At 41.1% G+C, this 20591-nt stretch overlaps 1 protein-coding gene across 1 annotated transcript; it reads left to right on the top strand.

Moving 5' to 3' along the window:
• The first annotated feature begins 154 nt into the window (after positions 1-154).
• Positions 155-19827, top strand: ift122 (intraflagellar transport 122 homolog (Chlamydomonas)). The gene is made up of 29 exons (XM_056384299.1): positions 155-307; positions 1615-1681; positions 1777-1861; positions 1948-2026; positions 2128-2204; positions 2333-2399; positions 2486-2632; positions 3433-3508; positions 4370-4561; positions 4975-5113; positions 5512-5714; positions 6650-6787; positions 7036-7200; positions 7462-7659; positions 7957-8097; positions 8298-8351; positions 9044-9205; positions 10029-10195; positions 11125-11296; positions 12623-12725; positions 14655-14795; positions 14914-15011; positions 16118-16218; positions 17327-17492; positions 17596-17713; positions 17796-17924; positions 18539-18615; positions 18739-18903; positions 19089-19827. The coding sequence occupies exons 1-29, from the start codon at positions 270-272 to the stop codon at positions 19173-19175; spliced, it is 3552 nt and encodes a 1183-aa protein (XP_056240274.1). The 5' UTR covers positions 155-269; the 3' UTR covers positions 19176-19827.
• The last annotated feature ends 764 nt before the right edge of the window (positions 19828-20591 follow it).

The raw sequence follows: 20591 nt of genomic DNA, 5'->3' as shown, positions 1-20591 counted from the left end.
GATTTATACTTTCCGAGGATACAATAGTTTCTGATGTCCATCGCAAATAAACGTCCATGAAACTGCTTAGAAATTGTAGACACTTCTTAAACAGAAGTGAAGAACTTGCCTGAGAACATCACTACTTCTTGCTAGTCAAATCTGGCAACACTGAATGCGAGTCTGCGCAGTGCGAACGACTCTTGGAAACAGAGCTTAGTATGAAAAAACGATTGCTCAAACAACAATAACCTGTTGATAAAAACATCGGTTTGTGTGAAAAGGTGGAAATGAGAGCCGTTCTAGCATGGAAAGAAACAAGTGAATGGTAAGAGTCTGGATATTTATATTTCGCTGTCAGCGTATGCTCTGTGCTGGGATGTAACGCTAGGTGGTTAGCAACGGCGGTTGCTATGTCAACTAGGGTTAACCAGCTAGCTAGCATTAGCCCCGCAGCAAATTGATTATCGGTGATAAATGACGGTGATGCCGAAGCCGGTTTGTATTTCTTGTATGTAAGCTTTCATGCAAAAGAATATTTTCCTATTAATAGTGTTGATTGTCAGCTTTCTTTTGAAACAGGATACATTAGGTCGGAGCTAACTAGCTCTCGTGAACAGTAAGGTCTTGGTTGTTGCTGCACACCATTGCTTGATGTGAATAACGTAGTGTACCAATGTATATAAAATATGAAGTTATCTATACCTCTGTCAACTCAAGATAACAGGCTGTAAAATGAACAGTCAGCTTTATTTGCTTTATCAACTAATTCTGTGTTTTTACAAAACAGTGACGTATTGATAGGGCTGTGGGGCTTCAGATTTTATTTATCTGTCAGATATTTTTCACTTATTCTACAGTTGTTTGCAAAAAGGCAAGTAACACTTGCCTGTATTTTGAAGTCAAAAATAGTAAATCCCTGTGACAAACAGACATTTAAATGTTCTAATGTTACTGTTACTTTTGATCTCATGAACTTTTGAAACAATAGAAAAAGAAATTAAACAGCAAATACTGGAGGTAGATGGCATGCAGTCAGTCAAGAAAGTGGAACCGAAAAGAGGCTGGCTTATACATTCATTATACATACACTTCAAAATCCACCATGTGCTACATCAAGAACCACAAACTGAAGCTTATGGAATGGCCCTCACAGTCTTGACTTTGAAGATCATTGAAAATCTGTGGGTAGAGATGTCCCTCACTTGTAGGTTGCTTTGTATAAAAGCGTCTGCCAAATGAGTAAATACAAACACGCTGTGTGTACAAGACATCTTAAAAATATTTCAGAACTTAGAATGATCTACAGAAAGAGTACGTGAAAATTCCTATATCAGGAATAGAAAGTCTTTCTATTCTGTACCTTCATGAAATAAAAAGTAATAGTGCATCACATTTTTTTCAATGTCTGTTTGCTGCAGAGTTAAATATACTTTATTTCACTAAAAAAATCAACAAAATATGTAATTTGCCAAGGGAAGTCCTGCCCAAATTATTAAAGAAAACTGACCAAAGCAGCAAATCTTCACGTTTGAGAAGCTGGAACTTACGAATATGTTCCACATGTTTCCTTGTTGTTGTCGGTCAACTGACTGAAAAACCATTTCAAAACAAATCCATTATTCTCTTTTGCAGTGTTTATGACCTTGCCTTCAAGCCAGATGGTAGCCAACTCATCATTGCTGCAGGGCATCGTGTCCTTGTAAGGCTTACCTGTTTTCGTTGGCCAAGAAATGCATACATCTAAAGAAAACATGTATTTTATTACATTTAATTTATTTTATCTATTTTTTTCAGGTTTGGGACGCAGCAGATGGATCTATTATCCAGCCTTTAAAAGGACACAAAGACATAGTGTACTGTGTGGCCTATGCCAAAGATGGTACTCAACAGACTTTCCATTTATATACAATATTTTCCTTCATCAGTCATCAGTGTTATCTTATTAATCGCTACATTCTTCTGCAGGTAAAAGGTTTGCCTCTGGGTCAGCAGACAAAAGTATCATCATCTGGACATCTAAACTGGAGGGTATTTTAAAATATACGTAAGTGTCATTCTCTTGCTCATCACTTTAATACTAATGCTCCCTCTGTAGTGTGTATTCCTCCAAAACTCTTTTTTATTTTTTCATGTCTTTATCTGTAGTCACAATGACTCTATCCAGTGTGTTGCCTACAACCCTGTCACTCACCAACTTGCCTCCTGCTCTTCTGGGGACTTTGGTGAGTGCACCATGAATGTAATTCTGTTCTGTATTTTAAAGTTTTATACATAATATACTATAAAACTATTCAGAAGAGAGAAAGCCCACATGGAGCACTGATCATCTGAGCACCTTTTCCATTTTTAGGGCTTTGGTCACCTGAGCAAAAATCTGTGAACAAACATAAAGTTAGCAGCAAAATAACATGTTGTGGGTAAGTAAAGTCTTTAACTGTAACTATTTGCAACAGCTGTACACTCTCATGACACATTTATATTAAAGGGTCTCATTTGACTGCAGGTGGACAAACGATGGCCAATACCTTGCCCTTGGCATGATGAATGGAGTAGTGAGCATACGAAACAAGAACGGAGAGGAGAAAGTCAAGATAGAGCGTCCAGGAGGCTCCTCCTCTCCTATCTGGTCCATTGCCTGGAACCCTTCTAAGTTAGTAGAAAAACAGACTGCTATCTCACCTTCAACAATTTAGTCAAGCTAATGCCTCACACTGCCACATAAACTTGTTCTTTGTCCATCCATGTTCCCAAGATTCTATATATTGATGTGCTATTGAGACTACATTGCATTTTAAGTCAATAGCTTGTAAGGGGCCAGCAGGTGGCAGTGGTCAACCAGGGAGTGGTAAGACTGTTTCTGTGAAGGAGAGCCGTATAATGGCTTGGAGTAGTTATCTCTCCTCCTTGATGCCCTCTATAGCCAAAGCAAGGTGCAAGGTTATAGACACTACAGTGGACTACTGAATAGGTTATTTAAGAGTAAAGGGCAGACAGGATGATGAAATGTTGCAAGCGTGGAGGAGAATATAGCAGTGATGAGACTCAATGACAAGATGCACCAGATATATTATTATTGGGTTTCTACAGGAAATATGATTGGTCATCACAGGGAGGTCAGATCAGCCAGGGAATGGTGTCTCTTGAGCTGCTAGGGATTCATTGTCTTGCTCATGGATGCTTCGACAGGGTGAATTCTTCAGGGCATAGATGGTACATATAAAGGTACATATAAAAATAATAAAGGTAAGTGCAATACTGTCTCCTGGTATACAATTAAATCTGTTAAGAGTAAAAAAACCTTTCCTTTGATAGAGGAAAGGGCTTGACCATATGTCCCTTAGTTGAAGGGTGGGCTCTCTACTCTCATTAGCGCTTTCATCATTACCTAAACAGACAAAGCCCCTTCAGTACAATATGTTGACAAGGAGTAATTTTGTTGTTTTTTCACAGGGATGAGCACAATGACATTCTGGCTGTGGCAGACTGGGGTCAGAAGCTCTCCTTCTATCAGCTCAGTGGAAAGCAGGTGAATATCACAAGTCTATGTGATGAACGTTCTCAATCTATATGCTTACGTTCAAACAGTAAAGTGGCTTGGAAATATACATGTACACTGGGTCTCATTAGTGCAATATATACTTATAAAACAAATCTTTCTTTTCTGTCACTTGAGACTCTGTAAGGTGGAAATTTAGATGAGTGAAGGTCTCATTATATTGCTTGGGGAGTACCAAAAGGCTAATATTATTTTGAAATGCTATCAGTCCACTGTATGTGCTACCACTCGTTATAGCATAAGAAAACAAGAATAGGTATATCCAAAATATATGGTATTGGAAACACTACTAAGTTTAAGAGCTGTGTTTCCTGTTGTAATCAGGCTGTCAGGGTCTATTGAAACCATAACAGCACATTGGACGTGATCCTGCTATGCTTTAATGGCCCCCGCACTGCCCCCCCCCCCCCCCCCCCCCCCCCTTCCTCCTAAATTCCCTGTGGGCAATTCTGTAATTATAGACAAATATGCAGTCTTCATTACTCTGCCATTCTGCCTTAGGCTCATATATTGTCATCGGCCTATTTATCTATTTAAGTGAACACTTTGTTTTGATTAGAACACCATTGCAATTGTTTGCAATGAAAGAAAAATAACTATGGATTGTCAGGCAACTTTTTTCTAAAGTGAGGAGAAACAGATGCACAAAGTTGAGGAACTGATGTGATGTTGTGCAAATGCACTTTGAACATTAATACAATAGAGGCTATTTAAACCAGAAAAAAGCTTTGAGGCACTTTGATGTGTGTTGGCCCAGTCCTCTGAGCAATAAATATGAGAAATACTTGTTTTGTTCTTGGTTTTATGACCGCTTTTCTCTTTGTCTCTCAGATTGGAAAAGACAGGACTCTAACCTATGACCCATGTTGCGTCAGTTACTTCTCTAAGGGCGAGTATATAGTCATGGGCGGGTCTGATAAACAGGCCTCCCTCTACACAAAAGATGGTGTACGGCTAGGCACCATTGGAGAGCAGAATGCCTGGGTCTGGACGTGCCGGGTTAGGCCTGACTCCAACTTCGTGGTGGGTCTACAGCTTGTGAGGCCATATGTCTAGAGAAGTTATCCAACCCTTAAATAATAATGTGTGTGTCAGTGTTAGAGAAGTGGTAGGAGAATGTAAAACACTGATAAAGCTCACACCCAACATACAGAGTACCAATCTGCGTTTGATACATTTTCTTGATCTGATAACACACCCCTTCTTCAGCTACACAGATACACAAGTCATTTTATTTTACAGTAACACCTTTACAGCTTTTCCTTTCACTATATTTAACTGAATGTGATGAGGCATACAAGAGAGAATTGGTTGTTGGCAGATTCTCTCAGTTCTGCTGTGTAGATACTTTAGCAACAGCAACATTTTCCCACTCTCACAGTCTTTTCTTAGAGGTGTTAATAGGATGTACTGCTACATTGTTATCTCTTATCTAGGTGTTGGGCTGCCAGGATGGGACCATTGCCTGCTACCAACTTATCTTCAGTACAGTTCACGGCCTTTACAAGGATCGCTATGCTTATAGAGACAGCATGACTGATGTCATTGTTCAGCACCTCATCACTGAACAAAAAGGTACACTTTTGTGTGAGTGACAGGAAATTTATGTTAGAGGACCTTACTGCCAGTCCATCACAGTTAGAGAGGGAGTCAGTATTTTTTGAATTGTACTTGCAAAATGTTTATGACTTTAATTGGAATTAATTATAAATTTCCTATTGTCACATCACCCATTTTAGTCATATCAACAGTCATCCAATGATTGAATATTATGTAAGGGCAGGTAGTCTCATTGGGGAAAGTTTGAGGGAAAGTCCACCCCATTTTGGTCAAGTCTCCTTTACACAAGGAGCGAAGATAATTTGTAGAGGGGATTTTGAGTTATTCAGAAGGATGCATTGGCTTAGATAATCAATCCTTCCTCATCTCCCCTTACATGCTCACTTTCTCTTTCATTTCCTTCTTTCCCCCAGTGAGGATCAAGTGCCGTGAGCTTGTGAAGAAGATCGCCATCTACAGAAACCGTCTTGCCATCCAGCTGCCTGAGAAGATCCTCATCTATGAGCTCTATTCAGATGACTCCTCAGACATGCACTACCGCATCAAGGAGAAAATTTGCAGGAAGTTTGAATGCAACTTGCTGGTAGTCTGCTCCCAGCATATCATCCTGTGTCAGGTTAGGCAGAAAAGAGATAAGAGTATCTCGGCCCAAAATATTCATTTAAACGTACTAACTCAAAGTTTCTTGCTTGTTGCCACCAAAGCCTGTTTGTGTCTTGGTTTTTTTTTTTTTTGACATAATGAGACAAACAGTTTTCCTTTAGTTATGCTTGTCAGGCCAAACTCTGACCTCTTGTTCTTTCTAAATTACACTAATGCACACTTGACAGATTGTGCAAGAGGCTGTAGAGACATTTGAGCACTATTAACATAATGGAAGCAGAATGAATCAGTGTTCAGCCGTTCACTACTAGCCCAAACAGCCCAGAGAAAAATGATAATATCATGCAATTGCTGGTTTCCCAGATGTTTCTGCCTGGTTTGCAAAAGGCTCCAGCTGTGCATGAGCTCTACGGGCTCTGTCTCTCAACCCTCTTCAAACTGGATAAAGTGAGACAGTTGAATGAAAGGGAAGGACCACAGTCTGCTGAACCAGTGGGTGTCTCTTGGGGTTCCCCTCTGCTTCTTGTCTCTATGTGTTTGACAGAGGCTGCAAGGGAGGAGGAGCAGCCACCAGAGGTTATTTCCTTTCAAATCTGTCTCTGTGCGACAGAGGTTCTTCAGATCTCTCTCTAACATCCATGCTCGTGTTTCATGGCTCAGACAGTTTTCAGACCCTATAAATGGGCTTTGCTCATATGGGCCGTGTATGTCTGTGTCAAATCAAATCATTGTTTATCTTTATAGCATTGCTTTCTGGCACTCAACCACACTTTGCAGTGTTTAACAAAACAATGTGCTAAAATTTGTTAGACATTTACAAGTGTGTTTAAGTAGTATAAAGGGTGAGATTAACACACTGTGAAATGATGAAAACAGAATAATATGGTCATACCGAACCTGTGTTACATGTATTTACGGTCTCACTTTCCCAATTCTGCTCTGGTGCAGGAGAAGAGGCTCCAGTGCCTGTCCTTCACCAGCGTCAGGGAAAAAGAATGGGTGATGGAGTCCCTAATTCGCTACATCAAAGTAATTGGTGGTCCACCAGGCAGAGAGGGCCTACTAGTGGGATTAAAGAATGGAGCTGTGAGTATTTCAAGAAAATGCATTCCCACAGCAAGATGACTGAAGATGACTTAGAAATGGATCTCATGCTCACAAGCGAGTCAAGGAATTTGAAGTGATCTTCTTCTCATGAAGAAGATGAGATTTATTTGCATGAGGATGGCACATAAAATACATCCCCCATAGTGTTTACATTTATTATAACTGGATTAACTAGCAGTAGTACCAATGATACCTATGATGATCAGTTCTCTGTCTTTGTGATGTAGATCCTGAAGATATTTGTTGACAACCCGTTTCCCATCACGCTGCTGAAACTGTCAACGTCGGTGCGCTGCCTGGACATGAGCGCCTCCCGCAATAAACTGGCTGTGGTGGATGAGCACAACACTCTCCTGGTCTATGACATCAACAGCAAAGAACTGCTTTTTCAGGTCAGCTGACAGTGGAGAGAGTATATTGTTTGGCTGAGGGACCTAACTTGGCAGATTTTAGAATGCATTTCAGAGTTTCAGTGGGGTGGAATAAAATACAGACATGCATTTAAGTATAATTATTATTATTATAAGTATTATAAAGTACACGTACATATTATACTCATGTACTCCTGCCTGGTCTGTGTTCCACAATCACCTTGAGACCATATCCCCCACTACCCTCCTTTACCCGCCTCCTCTCTTTTGCTCTCCCTGTAGGAGCCTAATGCTAACAGTGTGGCCTGGAACACCCAGTGTGAGGACATGCTGTGCTTCTCTGGCAACGGGTACCTTAACATCAAGGCTAGCAACTTCCCTGTACACCAGCAGAAGATGCAAGGCTTTATGGTCGGCTACAATGGCTCTAAGATTTTCTGTCTCCATGTCTATTCCATGTCGGCTGTGGAGGTGCCTCAGGTGTGTGCTATGTTGTCAGCTTGTCCTAGTCTGATGGCAATGACAGTGTTCCATGTGGTCATACTGTACAAATGAGAGCATATCATTGCCAGTGGTCAATGTATCTTAAATATCATGGTATTGGCTTGTATTATAAAGACAAGAATTACTTGTATGGACTGCTTTTCTATCAGTTATTGACATAAGATGAGGGTCTGATTTTGTTGGTGGTCCTCACATTACTTGATTAGTTTGCTGCTGTTTTCACAATGTTAATTTTTGAATGCTTTTTGATTGTGGTATTATTGCTCTTTCCAGTCAGCACCCATGTACCAGTACCTGGAGAGGAAGATGTTTAAGGAGGCCTACCAGATCGCCTGTCTGGGTGTGACAGACAGTGACTGGAGGGATTTAGCCACAGAAGCCCTGGAGGGACTTGACTTTGAAACTGCTAAGAAGGCCAGTTGGACTCACACAAAATGTTCACACCAATTAACAAGATATACATTATCCAGGCAGCCGAATATAAACACAGGCAATGTTGATATTGAATCTTTAAGTTAGGATTTTTAAGAAGCTTGTATTACAAAAGAAAACACAAGACCTGAAATTCTAAGAGGCCATCATTTAAACTATTTCTTTACTTTTCCCTTTTTCAGGCCTTCATTAGAATCAGAGACCTGCGCTACCTGGAGCTCATCAATAGCATTGAGGTAATACTTAATTCCTCAGAAACAGAAAAAAAAAGTCCTTCAAATATTGTGTAATGCCAAGTTCACATTTTCTGCTGATTTCTTTTCTGGCTAGAGATGACATCATCAAAGTTATGACATGGCTTAGGGGAGTCTAGGGCAATCACAGTTATTATTGTCATCATAAATTTAATTGCTAGGCTTTTCTCTGGGCTCTACTTCAAAACTTTAAACAAGGGAGGAACCTATATCCTTACTGAACTTCTTGGGTCCGGTCCACACACATGTGCAAGCAAACATTTACATGCAGTTAAACAGATGCACATTCCTTTACAATATTGCATGCAGAGCAGAGGTTAGCCTTTTTGAACTTGGCTGGCACTAGGAGAAAGTTTCTGCTGTGTTTCCTTTTGAAAATGGTCACGTTCTTCTTTGAAAGTGTGCTCCATTCCAGTGACACGAAAGAAATGTTAATTGTTTGTTTTTTTTCATTTTATTTTGACCGATGGTATAAGAGTTTAGTGAAGGTCGACCTGACAGACTTACTGCATCCAGCAAACCAATAGTTTCTAGTGCCCTCTGTGTTTCTTGACTCATTATGTGTGTGACCGCACATGTATCACTGTTGTGTGTGTGTGTGTGTGTGTGTGTGTGCATGCATGTGAGTGTTTATCGCTGCTTATATGCCAGTATTTGTGTTGACTGATTTGCAGGAGAGGAAGAAGCGGGGTGAGAACGACAATGAGCTGTTCCTGGCAGACGTCTATGCCTACCAGGGGAAATTCCATGAGGCAGCCAAGCTCTACAAACGCACCGGCCATGAATCAAGAGCCCTGAGCATGTATACTGACCTGCGCATGTTTGAGTATGCCAAGGTGATTAAAACATTGATTGACAACAACATACATGCACATGCACAGCATACCTTTGTATCAATACAGACAGAAAGATCTGGAAAGCATTGCACATATTAAGGGTGTAGAACATATGTTTTTCTTCATCATGTGCAGTTATGCCAAGTTGGGGCCCTGCACTATGTTCAAACGTTCCCCCTTTACCGTCGGTCTTTCACCTCCTCATATATCACTACAATCTCCACATATATCATCTGATCAGTGCACACAGACACCGTGCCTTTACACACCCCTCCCTGTACAGCACAAGGCTAACTTACACACATAGTTACATTGGAAATGGAGCACGAATGGAGAGAAGTAAGGTGAGCATCTGCTCTTGCATGAGCACTTTGATGAGGAGGTCAGTAGGAGTTGAGAGAAATTTATGCTTTATTATGTTTACATGTGGGGGGACACTTTGATCATCAGCATTACCATTACTTTGCTGGAACGGATGACACAGTCACGACTTGTTCATGTGTATTTGTGTATCCTTATGTATCAGATTGTATGTGTATTTGATGTGGCTGCTGTATATTTATGTGGCTGTGCGGCCATCTGGTCCCACAGGCTGTTTGTTTTAGATAGGATGGACACCGGAGTGAAAGATCTTCGAACTGCCCACTTTTTTGGTTGACTCTCCTCCTCCTGTCTTGGCCTAAACACACATGATTTTGTGTGTCTGATCTGGACTTCTCTTTCTCTTCATTTAGATTACTCACTTGTCATCAGTATTAATGAGGATTTCTCATTTATCAATTGGTATATTAGTAAGTTTGTAACTGTGTCTTTCTCTTTGCAGGAGTTTGTTGGAGCCACAGACCCGAACAGCTCTCGGATCCTGATGACCAAGCAGGCAGACTGGGCTAAGAGCAGCAAGGAGCCGCGGGCAGCAGCAGAGATGTACCTGTCAGCTGGAGAACATCTCAAAGCCATAGACATTATAGGCGAGCATGGCTGGGCAGACATGTACGTGTCAATCAATGTATGAAACACTGTAGATCAGTTTTCCACCCGAAAGATACACTGTTATTCCTGTTTAACCTTTTCTAAACTGAGAAAAGGTTAGATTTTTGTGCACAATTTTCCCCAAATTTATAAATGTTATCCAAACTGCTTCTTTTAGTTTAAGTTCTTTTGGTTAATAACTGAACATATGAGAGTAATATAAAGTTAATATGGTTAGAAATGTTCACACTCTACACTCTCAGGCTAAAAATTTCTCAATTCTTCTCAGTGGTGGAATTCTGTCATTTGGCTTTGTAGGTTTGAGACACAGACATTGACCAAATACTCTAAGATTAGGGGAATGACAATTATTTAGTGGAATAACAGGCAAAATACAATGAAGTACCAGATTTAAACTATGATCCACAGTTGAAGCTTGTAAAGCTCTACACCAACTAAGGCATCAAGATGCTGCAACCATTGCGTACTCCTAATTTGACATGTTTAAGTAGGTAGTACAAGGTACTAATAGTAAATACAGAGAACATATGTCTCTGACATTGAGAATTGGTATTAAAAGGTATAATTGACATGCAGGAAAGGATAACCTTTTCATTAGCTTTCACTAATGCAAGTGTAAATGGGAATGTGAGGTGTGTGAAAACCAGCCAAAATGATAAGCCAGTATCTGGTGGTCATATCATATCCCCACTGACTCCATCTGACCCACTGTCTGCTAGCCTTCTGTGCTGCTACCAGTGGGTCAGCACAACAAACACTGCAGCTTAACACAGTCAGGACTCTTTAACCATCAGATTCAGCTAGTGACCCTGGGTTGCTCATACTCTTTTTGGGGTCATGAGCATAGTTTGATACAGCAGACCTCCATTTTACGGTTTATCTGCACATGTCCTCTCTGTGTGTGCTCACTCCTCTCTCCTCTCATCCAGGCTGATCGACATCGCTCGTAAGTTGGACAAGGCTGAGCGCGAGCCGCTGGGTAAATGTGCGCTCTACTTCAAGAGGCTGAAGCACCATGGCTATGCCTCAGAGACTTATTCCAAGATGGGAGACTTGCAGGCTCTGGTGCAGCTGCATGTGGAAACCCGGCACTGGGAAGAGGTCTGACACACTTAAGCACACAGGAGGCACACCTGCTCAGCTCATCATGACTTATATATAGTGTGTCCGGAGACAGTCACATAAATATAATGTGAACCACATAGGACTGTGCTAAATAAACTGCTGTGGTACTGAGAAACTCATATCATAAACCATAAACCACTTTTCGTTCATGGCTTGTTCAGTTTTTGCAGGGATCTCCAGTAAAGTGTACTGTAATTGTTAAAGAAACCACAGCTGAATGCAAACAATAAGACAATACAGCTGCCTAATTTCCTTATACACTAACAAACTGAAACCATACAACACTGCAGAGCTAATCATCCAGCTTAGGATTTCTCTGAATCCATGCCCACATGATGATTAGAGAGTGAGAAGCACAAAACACTACTGCACTGAAAGAGTATCAGCTTAAAGCTGTGCTTCCACTCGAATTCCTCCATCAGGGCAGATCATGCAGTTCAGAAAAGAAGAAAATATTGCATTTCTTTAATCCTTTTGCAGTCTTTAATCGAGTTAAAGGTGTTACAGAGATGCACATTGATGATTTGCATGCTGAGACAGACGAGCCAAAAACAGAACATCAAATCAAGATCACATGATTCTGCTTAATGTGTGAGGAAGTCTTCCTGGATATTTATTTGATCCTCAGAGAGAAAAACGAAAGAGCAGAGGGAGGGAGGCCGAGGTTGAGAGAACTGTTAGGCTTTATGTGCTTCACTGGGGGAGGTGGACACCATGACAAGACAGAGCACAGACTGAGTTACAGCATGGACCATATGGATGCTATTCATGGCACCCACTCCTCTCTAAAACAAAGCATTTTTTTTATGACTTTGAGCTCACAGGCCTGGGACACACACACACTCTTCCTCTCTTTTACTGTATAGTATGACTGGTTTGTGTTTCTTGGCTCAGGTTTTGCCACAGGACATTTAGATTAATCAGTCACTATGACAGGTAAATATGTGTCCAAAGGGCACTACAATAGCTCTTTATACCCTGTCATTCAAACGGCTTACAAGCTGCAGATGCAATTCTAATTGAGTGTGATATCAACTTAGCTCATGTGCTTTTCTTTGTTCTCAGCTAATGAATAATGCTGTAGCAATGTTTTGACTGGAAGTAATGTGTGTTTCTCTGAATAATGTGTCGTAACTTTCATGTCCCTAATCGACTGCAGTTCAGCCATAATTACCCATGGCAGTCTGAAGCTGTTCTCTATATATTACATTCTGTGTAACTTAAAAAATCACATCTCAGCTGGTCACATGTACTGCATTACAGCTGATGTCTCCTCTTTGCTCCCACCTTCCCTTTTCTCAGGCCTTCTCGCTGGTAGAGAAGCACCCCCAGTTCAAAAACAACGTCTTTGTGCCTTATGCCCAGTGGTTGGCTGAGAATGATCGCTTTGAGGAAGCACAGAAGGGTGAGTTTGTATCACTAACAGTATGCTTTCAGTATGCCTCTGAACTTGTTCTATGGTCCAATAGCTTCAGAAACCCCTTCCCCTGACACCTCTCTGATGTTGGATGGGGTGTTCACGGCACTGGGGTGGGGGCTGTGTCCCATTATTTACGTAACGTAACAGACAATCTGACATTCAAACAAACTTCACGCTGTGATTTGCTAGTTGTGTGTAAATGAAAAAGTAAGACAGGACACACTTGTCACTTTTCACCAACTAAGTGTAACACTATGAATGTCTTTCAAGAGAGACTGTCTAGGTCATTTAAACCACCCATAGTCAGCTTATATAGGATAGCATTAATATTCTTCTTCAAAATGTATTTCCAAGCCTCTTTCAGTGATCATTGAAGTCTACAGCCATAGCCAGTGTTTACATATGGAAGTGATAAAAGCCTGCCCTGCACTGGATGCAGACATGTTTCACTACTTCCTTGAGATTCTCTGTATCCACTGTAAAACATGATCCTCTTTGCTGGAGCACAGCAGAACAGAGCTGGGCTGCCTGTTAACTGAATGACATGCATGCATGCCTCTAATCACCAGTACTACAAGCAGCTCTGATGATGATTACCGACTGTAACCATAGTTATAATCAGCTCATAGATTTATAATTATGATCTCAGCAGGCATACTTCCTCTTCTACATAATCTTCCTCTGCCTGTCTCGACATAGAATACATGACTGAACAGGCCTGATTGTATTGGAGCTTGCTCATGGACATGCATTTTGCTGATTGTGTATATTTTAGTTAGACAGAATTGTGTTACTAGTGATTGCAATGGAGTCCAAGATTCTGGCCTGTCCACCGCGCTGGTACTTCTCAATGACAGCTTTACAGATGGTTAACAGTAGGCTGAATTGATTGGGTACATATTTTTGGGCTTTAAGTTAAGCTCAGTTGTTCCCAGAATGGGGTTCTGGACCTCCAAGACTTTATAGTCGATCTTCAGCATTTTCATCATCACCTAAAGGCCATTTAACTGTTTTCTCATTTTTCATATTTCCAATGTCTTATGTTTGCATACGTCTTTTATTAGTTATCATACTTATCACTTTCAAATTTAACAAATTCTTGTTAAACGCAATCAATCTAAAGTCTTTTAACAGATTTATAAAGGTCATTCATCTCTGTAAATGAATATTTATTTGACTTTAACAATCCTTGGTGAGATGTATTTGTTTGGGAGTTTTGATCAGAAAATGTTGAGTACGAGCGCTGTACTTTACATCTTTGTCAGCTTTTGTTTAGTGTTAGGGGAAAGGGGATGTGTGCTATTTCTTAACACTAACCAACAGCAGCTGAATGTGGGTTTTATCCAGTTAGGTAGACTGATAAATATTTACCACTAGTATGCTCTGACCCCCACTGTGTTTGCAGCGGCAGGGTCACTGGTGGGGTCAACTCCCTAAAGCTGCTTCTAATTACCCTGTGATAGGAACATGAAGAATAGCGCTCATGTTTATCAAGGCTTTAAAGTCAAAGTGCTTTGGTGTTTGATATTCAGGAGCAGCCTCCATTTTTGGAAAAGACTTATGTTCATTATTACATGTGAAAAATTGGGAGAACTGTTTTGTATTCATTAAGGACAAATTGGTCTCGGCATTTATATGTATGACGTGTGTGTGTAGCAAGAGCGCTCCCTTCTTTAACTGAAACTTCATTTAAAGAAAAAAAAAAAGTCATTATACTTGCCTAGTGTTTGAATGTGAAATGATTTATGGAACTTATTGTGTAAAATTAGCTTTATCATGATAACTTATCACCAAAGATGTCACACAGCAATAAGTGAACTACGGTGTCTTGAATTGCCACTTTAAATCCAGCATTGCCTCAAGGCCACATGATAACAATACATTCATCACCTATTTCATTCTTTCACTCTTCAGCATTTCACAAGGCAGGGCGACAGAACGAAGCTGTGAAAGTACTGGAGCAGCTTACCCACAATGCAGTGGTGGAGAACAGGTTCAATGATGCAGGGTACTATTACTGGATGCTGTCTATGCAGTGTCTGGACATTGCTAGAGGTGAGATGCATCTCCAATGCACTGATACCATCTGCAACAACAGTTAGTTTTTACTGTAAATCCTGATTCATTTATTGCCCCCTGTTAATCCTTGTATTTCAATGATTGTTTGAACCAGAAAGCGAAGAACAGAGGGATGAAATGCTGAAGAAGTTTGAGCGTTTTCAGCATCTTGCTGAGCTCTACCATGTCTATCGCTCCATTCAGCGCTACACGGTGAGAACATTCTTTACTTTGTCAAACTTAATCTTGCATAGCCAGACCAGACAAAACAGGGAGGAGGCTTTGAAATTACAAGGCAGTCATCTGATTGGCTGTCAGATTGAAACTGCTGAGCCCTAGAAATAGTACCTACTATGCAGTTAGATTTCTGTTTGGCTACAAACAAACATGTTCCCATTATTGTTTTTTTTTTTTCACTTGAAGTATGCTGACAGGCCACTATGTTTCTGCCCTCTTTCTAATCAACTTTTGTACTCAAATTTCTTCAGACCACTGTGCGTTTGACAAGAAGGCGGTCTGGTTCTGCAAGATTATGTCAATCCAAAAAAGAGGCACACGATAAAGGAAAAAAATGAAGATATGCACAGAGGTTGTTAAAAAGTGAAGAAAAGAGAGAGATTAAGGTGTTAAGTTCAGTGGGAGAACACTGAAAGTGGATTTAATCAACTTGAATTACTCAGGAGCTGCCATTATTAGCCATTATTTTTGCAAATGTTCTACTTAAGTTGCTTAACATGGAAATTTCAAATGGACACACTACATGTAACTGCTCATAGTGATAGATATGCCCTTTATGCCTCAGTTAAAATGGTTTGCTTCCTGAAACCTCCCTGACCCCTGTCACCATGGTAACCAGCTGCTGATCATGATAACTACCTCATCAGTGGTCTTCTTCAAGCCCCAAGCCCTAACCTACTTACTACTTAAACAAGCACTTCCTGGTTATGAGCACTATATAGGTGACCTGGCCTGTGTCAGTGTCCTCAGTTTGTTGTTACAGCTTTCTGCTTGGCTGTGGTCATACCCCAGCAACACAAAGGCATCATTGTGATCCCGACCAGATCAGGAAACTTTGATATCTCACTTTAACTCTCCTGGGCAGCCTCAATAGATTTGAACTATATCAACTTTTGGGATAAAGTGCTGTTAGTGATTGCTTTAGCAAATTCCTCTTTCCCTTTTAGGGCACTGTGAGGTCCAATGAGGCATGGCAAAGGGTTAGGCTGCTTTTAGACCAGGTTGAAAGATGAAAAAAGTAATAGGGGCGAGCTTTTTTTTATAATCCCTTCATCTCTCATTTTAATGCTTTTCATCTTCAGGATGAGCCCTTCAGCTCCCACATGCCAGAGACGCTCTTCAACATATGCAGGTTCCTCCTGAACAACCTCACCAAGGACATACCACCAGGCATTTCCAAAGTGTATCCTTCTATTTGAGAGAGTAGTCCTACCATTGTGTAAGGTATCAAGCATCAAGCAAATATTTTTAGAATAAATTACTGTGGAGCCCTTCCTCTGTGGAAAACTCGCAACAGCAGACATGGCAACCTCAAATCAAGACTGGCAGAGACATTGATGATAAAGTGGTGGAACAGAGATAGAAGTAGGGAGAAAGCGGAAGAGTCGGCGCCACTGCAGAAGCCACGCTACTGCTGAGAGAAAGAAAAGGAGTGATCATGGGTAGGAGGAGACGATGCCTGCAAGAGGGAACATTCTCCGTTATCTAAACAACTGCTCTGATTACTGAACTCTGTGCATATGTGTACATACATAAACACACTAAACAATATGCTTTAATTTGAAAAAATAGACACAAAACCACCCACAGTCCCAAAGACAAATCCATGTAGTCTCACATAGTGGTATGAGGAAGGAAAGCCCAGCCTTTGAGGAGGAAATCAGGCTAAGCAGCTGGGATCCTCTGTGGCCAAACTGGAAAACTTTGAACTTAGATTTATGGACTGCGTTGGATTTGGTTTGAACAATTTAACAATGTCACAAAAAAGCTGCACTAAACAATAGGAGGACATGCATTTATCAACAATCCCAGCCATGGAACAGAACTGGGTGAGTGGGAGGAGCTGGAGAGTCGCTGAGTAGAGAGGAAAGGAGAGGAGTTTTAGGTTAAGTTTTAGGTGATGGAGGAGTGCCAGCGTAGAGCTGTTGCAGCTGCAACTCATTGCCCTGTCATAGCCACTCTCAGAGCTGCTCTCCTAACAATCTGTCTCCACATAAATACAAATAAGTAACAATTTCCTCAACTCGAAACACAAACAGACATGCATTTTTGTGTAAGCACACACAAGCACACAAAAACTTAACCGAGGTATTACTTTCAAGGCATGCAGCCAGTGTTGCTGGCTTATCGTGGTTGTTGTTCTACTCATTAAAAGAAAAGAGGGAATATACCTATTTATAAATGCACACAAATCTACACACAAACACATAAAAAGTAACTCATTATGAATGAGATGTCTAAAAATCAATATCTCGTATTCTTACACCAATTTTCCTTGACCTGATAATTAGTAACACCTTGTATGCATTGGCCAAGCAGAGTCAAAAACTGGGTGCATATAAGCTTGCCAGGTATTCTTACGAGAAGCTCCAGGAGCTGCACATTCCCTCTCGCTTCCAGGAGTCCATAGAGCGGGGCAGCCTCACCATTCGCTCCAAACCTTTCCACGACAGTGAGGTGTGTTTACGAGTTGGATGTAGATTGTTCATAAGTACTAAATATTCGAGCTGTCATCCCCCTGCTTTCTTGTACAGATTAAGCTTCCTTGTGTTTACTGCAGGATCTGATTGAGGGCATGATGTGCTACCGCTGCTCCACCAACAACCCCCTGCTGAACAACCAGGGGAGTATGTGCATCAACTGCAGGCAGCCTTTCATCTACTCAGCTTCATCATATGGTCAGTGACACACAAACACACTGTGTGTAGTATTTCCTAGAGAGGAGTCTTTTTTTTTTCTAATGTATTTTTTTGTGTACAGAGGTGCTGCCCCTGGTGCAGTTCTACCTGGAGGTGGGCATCAACGATGAGGAGGCTGTTTCTCTTATTGACCTGGAAGTTCCTCACATGGATGAGAGGAATGCACACTTGCACCATACGGACAATGGTGGTATCCTTTGATCATTTATGTAACTGCGCATAATACACACAAAGTCACAGATGATTCACAAGCTCTGTATGAATTATTAACTCCTCACTCTGCTGGTCCAGAGAGTATGTATCTCTGCCCTAACACACTGCACATCTCTTCGAAATGAAGCACATGACTCTCCTCCGCCTTGTGACAGTTCCAAGAAGCTGTTTAGTCTGCGTTGGCCTCGATTCTGTGCTGGTGGGTAAGCTGTCAGAGCTAAGTCATCTTAGCTCTTGAGCTAATAGGGTTAGCGAGGCTCTCCTGTCTCATCTTAATGACACTAACCCTCCGAGAGCCGTAGCCACAGCCCTAGTGCAGGGATTAACCTGCATTAGCCGGCAGACACTCAAGGGCACTGAGGTCTGCTCTGTTCTCCCACAGCCATGACGTGACTGACAGGCACGACTGATTGGCATTTTGAACACTCTCACTCTTAGAATAGTCTCTGAGGAATAATTTTGTAAGGGTTTTTCCAGTCTCGAAAATATATAATTACAGAAAACATGCATAACAAGGAAAAAAATATGATGCTGAAATGTGTGAAATGTATGCATTGAATGGGTGATTTGTCCTTGATTAACACTGATCAGAGCTGCAGGCTTTGAGAATGGATGATGGTTTGGATAATGCAGAGGAAGACCCATTTACAGCCAAAATGAGCTTTGAGGTAAGAAAGGACAGAACAGATTAGGTGATTAATATTCCACCAACTGGGCAAACCAGCTGCAGAAGGTGAAAGGACGGGGGTCCATAATAGAATGTGAATGTGTTCATGTGTGTGTCCAAACAGCAGGGGGGCTCGAACTTTGTCCCTGTCAAGGTGAATCACTCTGTGCTGCGCTCCATGAGCAGGAGGGATGTCCTGATCAAACGCTGGCCCAGGCCGCTCAAATGGGAATACTTCCGCTCCCTGCTGCCTGATGTGAGCATCACCATGTGCCCCACCTGCTTCAAGGTACAGCATTTATAAGACACACAGCTACCATAACCTGTTGTGAATTACAGGCAAAGTTTATGTCTGTCCTCTTGTCTGTATGTTTTTTTTTCTATCATGTTGAGCGTCTTGTATTGATAACATTTCTTTGAAGATCTTTATTTGGGTGTGTGTTATAATGTTATTATGTTTCTATTTCCTTGCAGATGTTTCACAGTGAGGATTACGAGCTCCTGGTGCTCCAGCACAACTGCTGTCCATACTGTCGCAGACCCATCGATGAACCAAACTGATGTACTTAAAACTATAGCAGCTATCTTAAACATTTCAGTTATTGTACATTCAAGCTAATCTTTTTGTCCTTTGGATTTTTATCCTGTATTTGATTTTCTGGCATTACATCATTATTCTTGTTCGTTGTAATACAGTTATTGTAGACATCTGTTTATTGTCATGTTCATGTGAATGTGTTAGATGCTATTCCTCGAGCTCCCTCTGAAGAGAAGCCGAAGGTTGACTGGAGTAATACCTGTATTGTTTGTGTGTTGGTCATTATAGAGTGTAAGAAAAGTGCACCATCAGCCAATCAACCCGATTGGATTATTAGGATCAGATTACCTAGGGCTGTCACTGATTACATCATTACTTTAAAGGGAACATGGGTGTACAGTGTAAAAAAAATATCGCTATAGAAACAAATGTATTTAAAATAATCACTACTTTGACCTAATAGAATATATCTGTTTGCTATGTAGAGAATGTTATTATTCACAAAGGCCAGATACATCTGCCAACAAGTGCATTCCACAGGCTTATACCCTGAAGCTATACTGTATGTTTTATAACAGTATTGTATACGTCATCTGTTGTTTAGTCATGAGAATGTATTTTTTATATTGTTACAAGGAAAAACAAGCCTTTTCAATAAAATATTTTGGTATGTTCTATTATTGTGGGTTTTATTACTATTGTTACTAAGACAAGTTGAGTTTTTACTCTGTCAGATTGAACTTTAGGATTTGTGTCTGTGAAACAGAGAGCCGGAGTTAGAGTGCATGCTATGAGCGGTATGCCCGACTGATTCTGATTATACTTAGGGCTATGAGTTGAGCTTTGCATTATGCAGTGGTTAGGGATTAGGCTTTCACGGATGCAAATAAGTTTGATTGCTCAAGAAATTTCATTTGTAGTTTGTCCACTCTGAATGGTTTAAATCACAGATAGGCTGCCTTCCTCTTTGCTATCCTCCCACTCCCTCCTTTCATCTCATTCTGATGATGCATTGATGCACATGACAGTAATGATGGGGTTTGGATAGCCACGGCTGTAACCTCTCACCTTGAAAATGCTTGACATACTGCATAGCTATTCCTGGAGTTTTCTCCTGTAATGCTTTGTGTGTATGCAAGTGTGAGAGTGGGAGAGAGGGAGACTGAGATTGAGTGTCTTAATTCCATCTCTGCTAACACTTTGCTCCTTGCACATGCCTAATCCGCCCGGCCTGTTAAAAAGGTGCTGCACCTCCTCGGGGGGCTTCAGAGCACACCTTACTTCCTCAAGATCCATCCCTCCATCTGTCCTTTCTCCCCCATTTGCACTTCAGCTGCACCACAAGACTCCCTCGCAGTATTTTATTCTGAGAAGAGGCACAGACTGTTTTATTCGGTGTCAAGGACTCAGAGGAAGAAAAAGCATCACTAACAGCAGCC

The sequence above is a fragment of the Seriola aureovittata genome, chromosome 9 (genome assembly GCF_021018895.1).
Source record: "Seriola aureovittata isolate HTS-2021-v1 ecotype China chromosome 9, ASM2101889v1, whole genome shotgun sequence".
Lineage (NCBI taxonomy): Eukaryota > Metazoa > Chordata > Actinopteri > Carangiformes > Carangidae > Seriola > Seriola aureovittata.
The sequence above is the reverse complement of the archived record's forward strand: the minus strand, read 5'-3'. Positions and strand labels throughout refer to the sequence as shown.

Excerpts from the sequence above, each read along its gene's own strand:
- ift122 (XM_056384299.1), top strand. The coding sequence starts at position 270 with ATGAGAGCCGTTCTAGCATGGAAAGAAACAAGTGAATG. Across the intron at positions 7,660-7,956 it reads CGGCTGTGGAGGTGCCTCAG|TCAGCACCCATGTACCAGTA; the intron begins GTGTGTGCTATG and ends TGCTCTTTCCAG. Across the intron at positions 9,206-10,028 it reads GCATGTTTGAGTATGCCAAG|GAGTTTGTTGGAGCCACAGA; the intron begins GTGATTAAAACA and ends TTCTCTTTGCAG.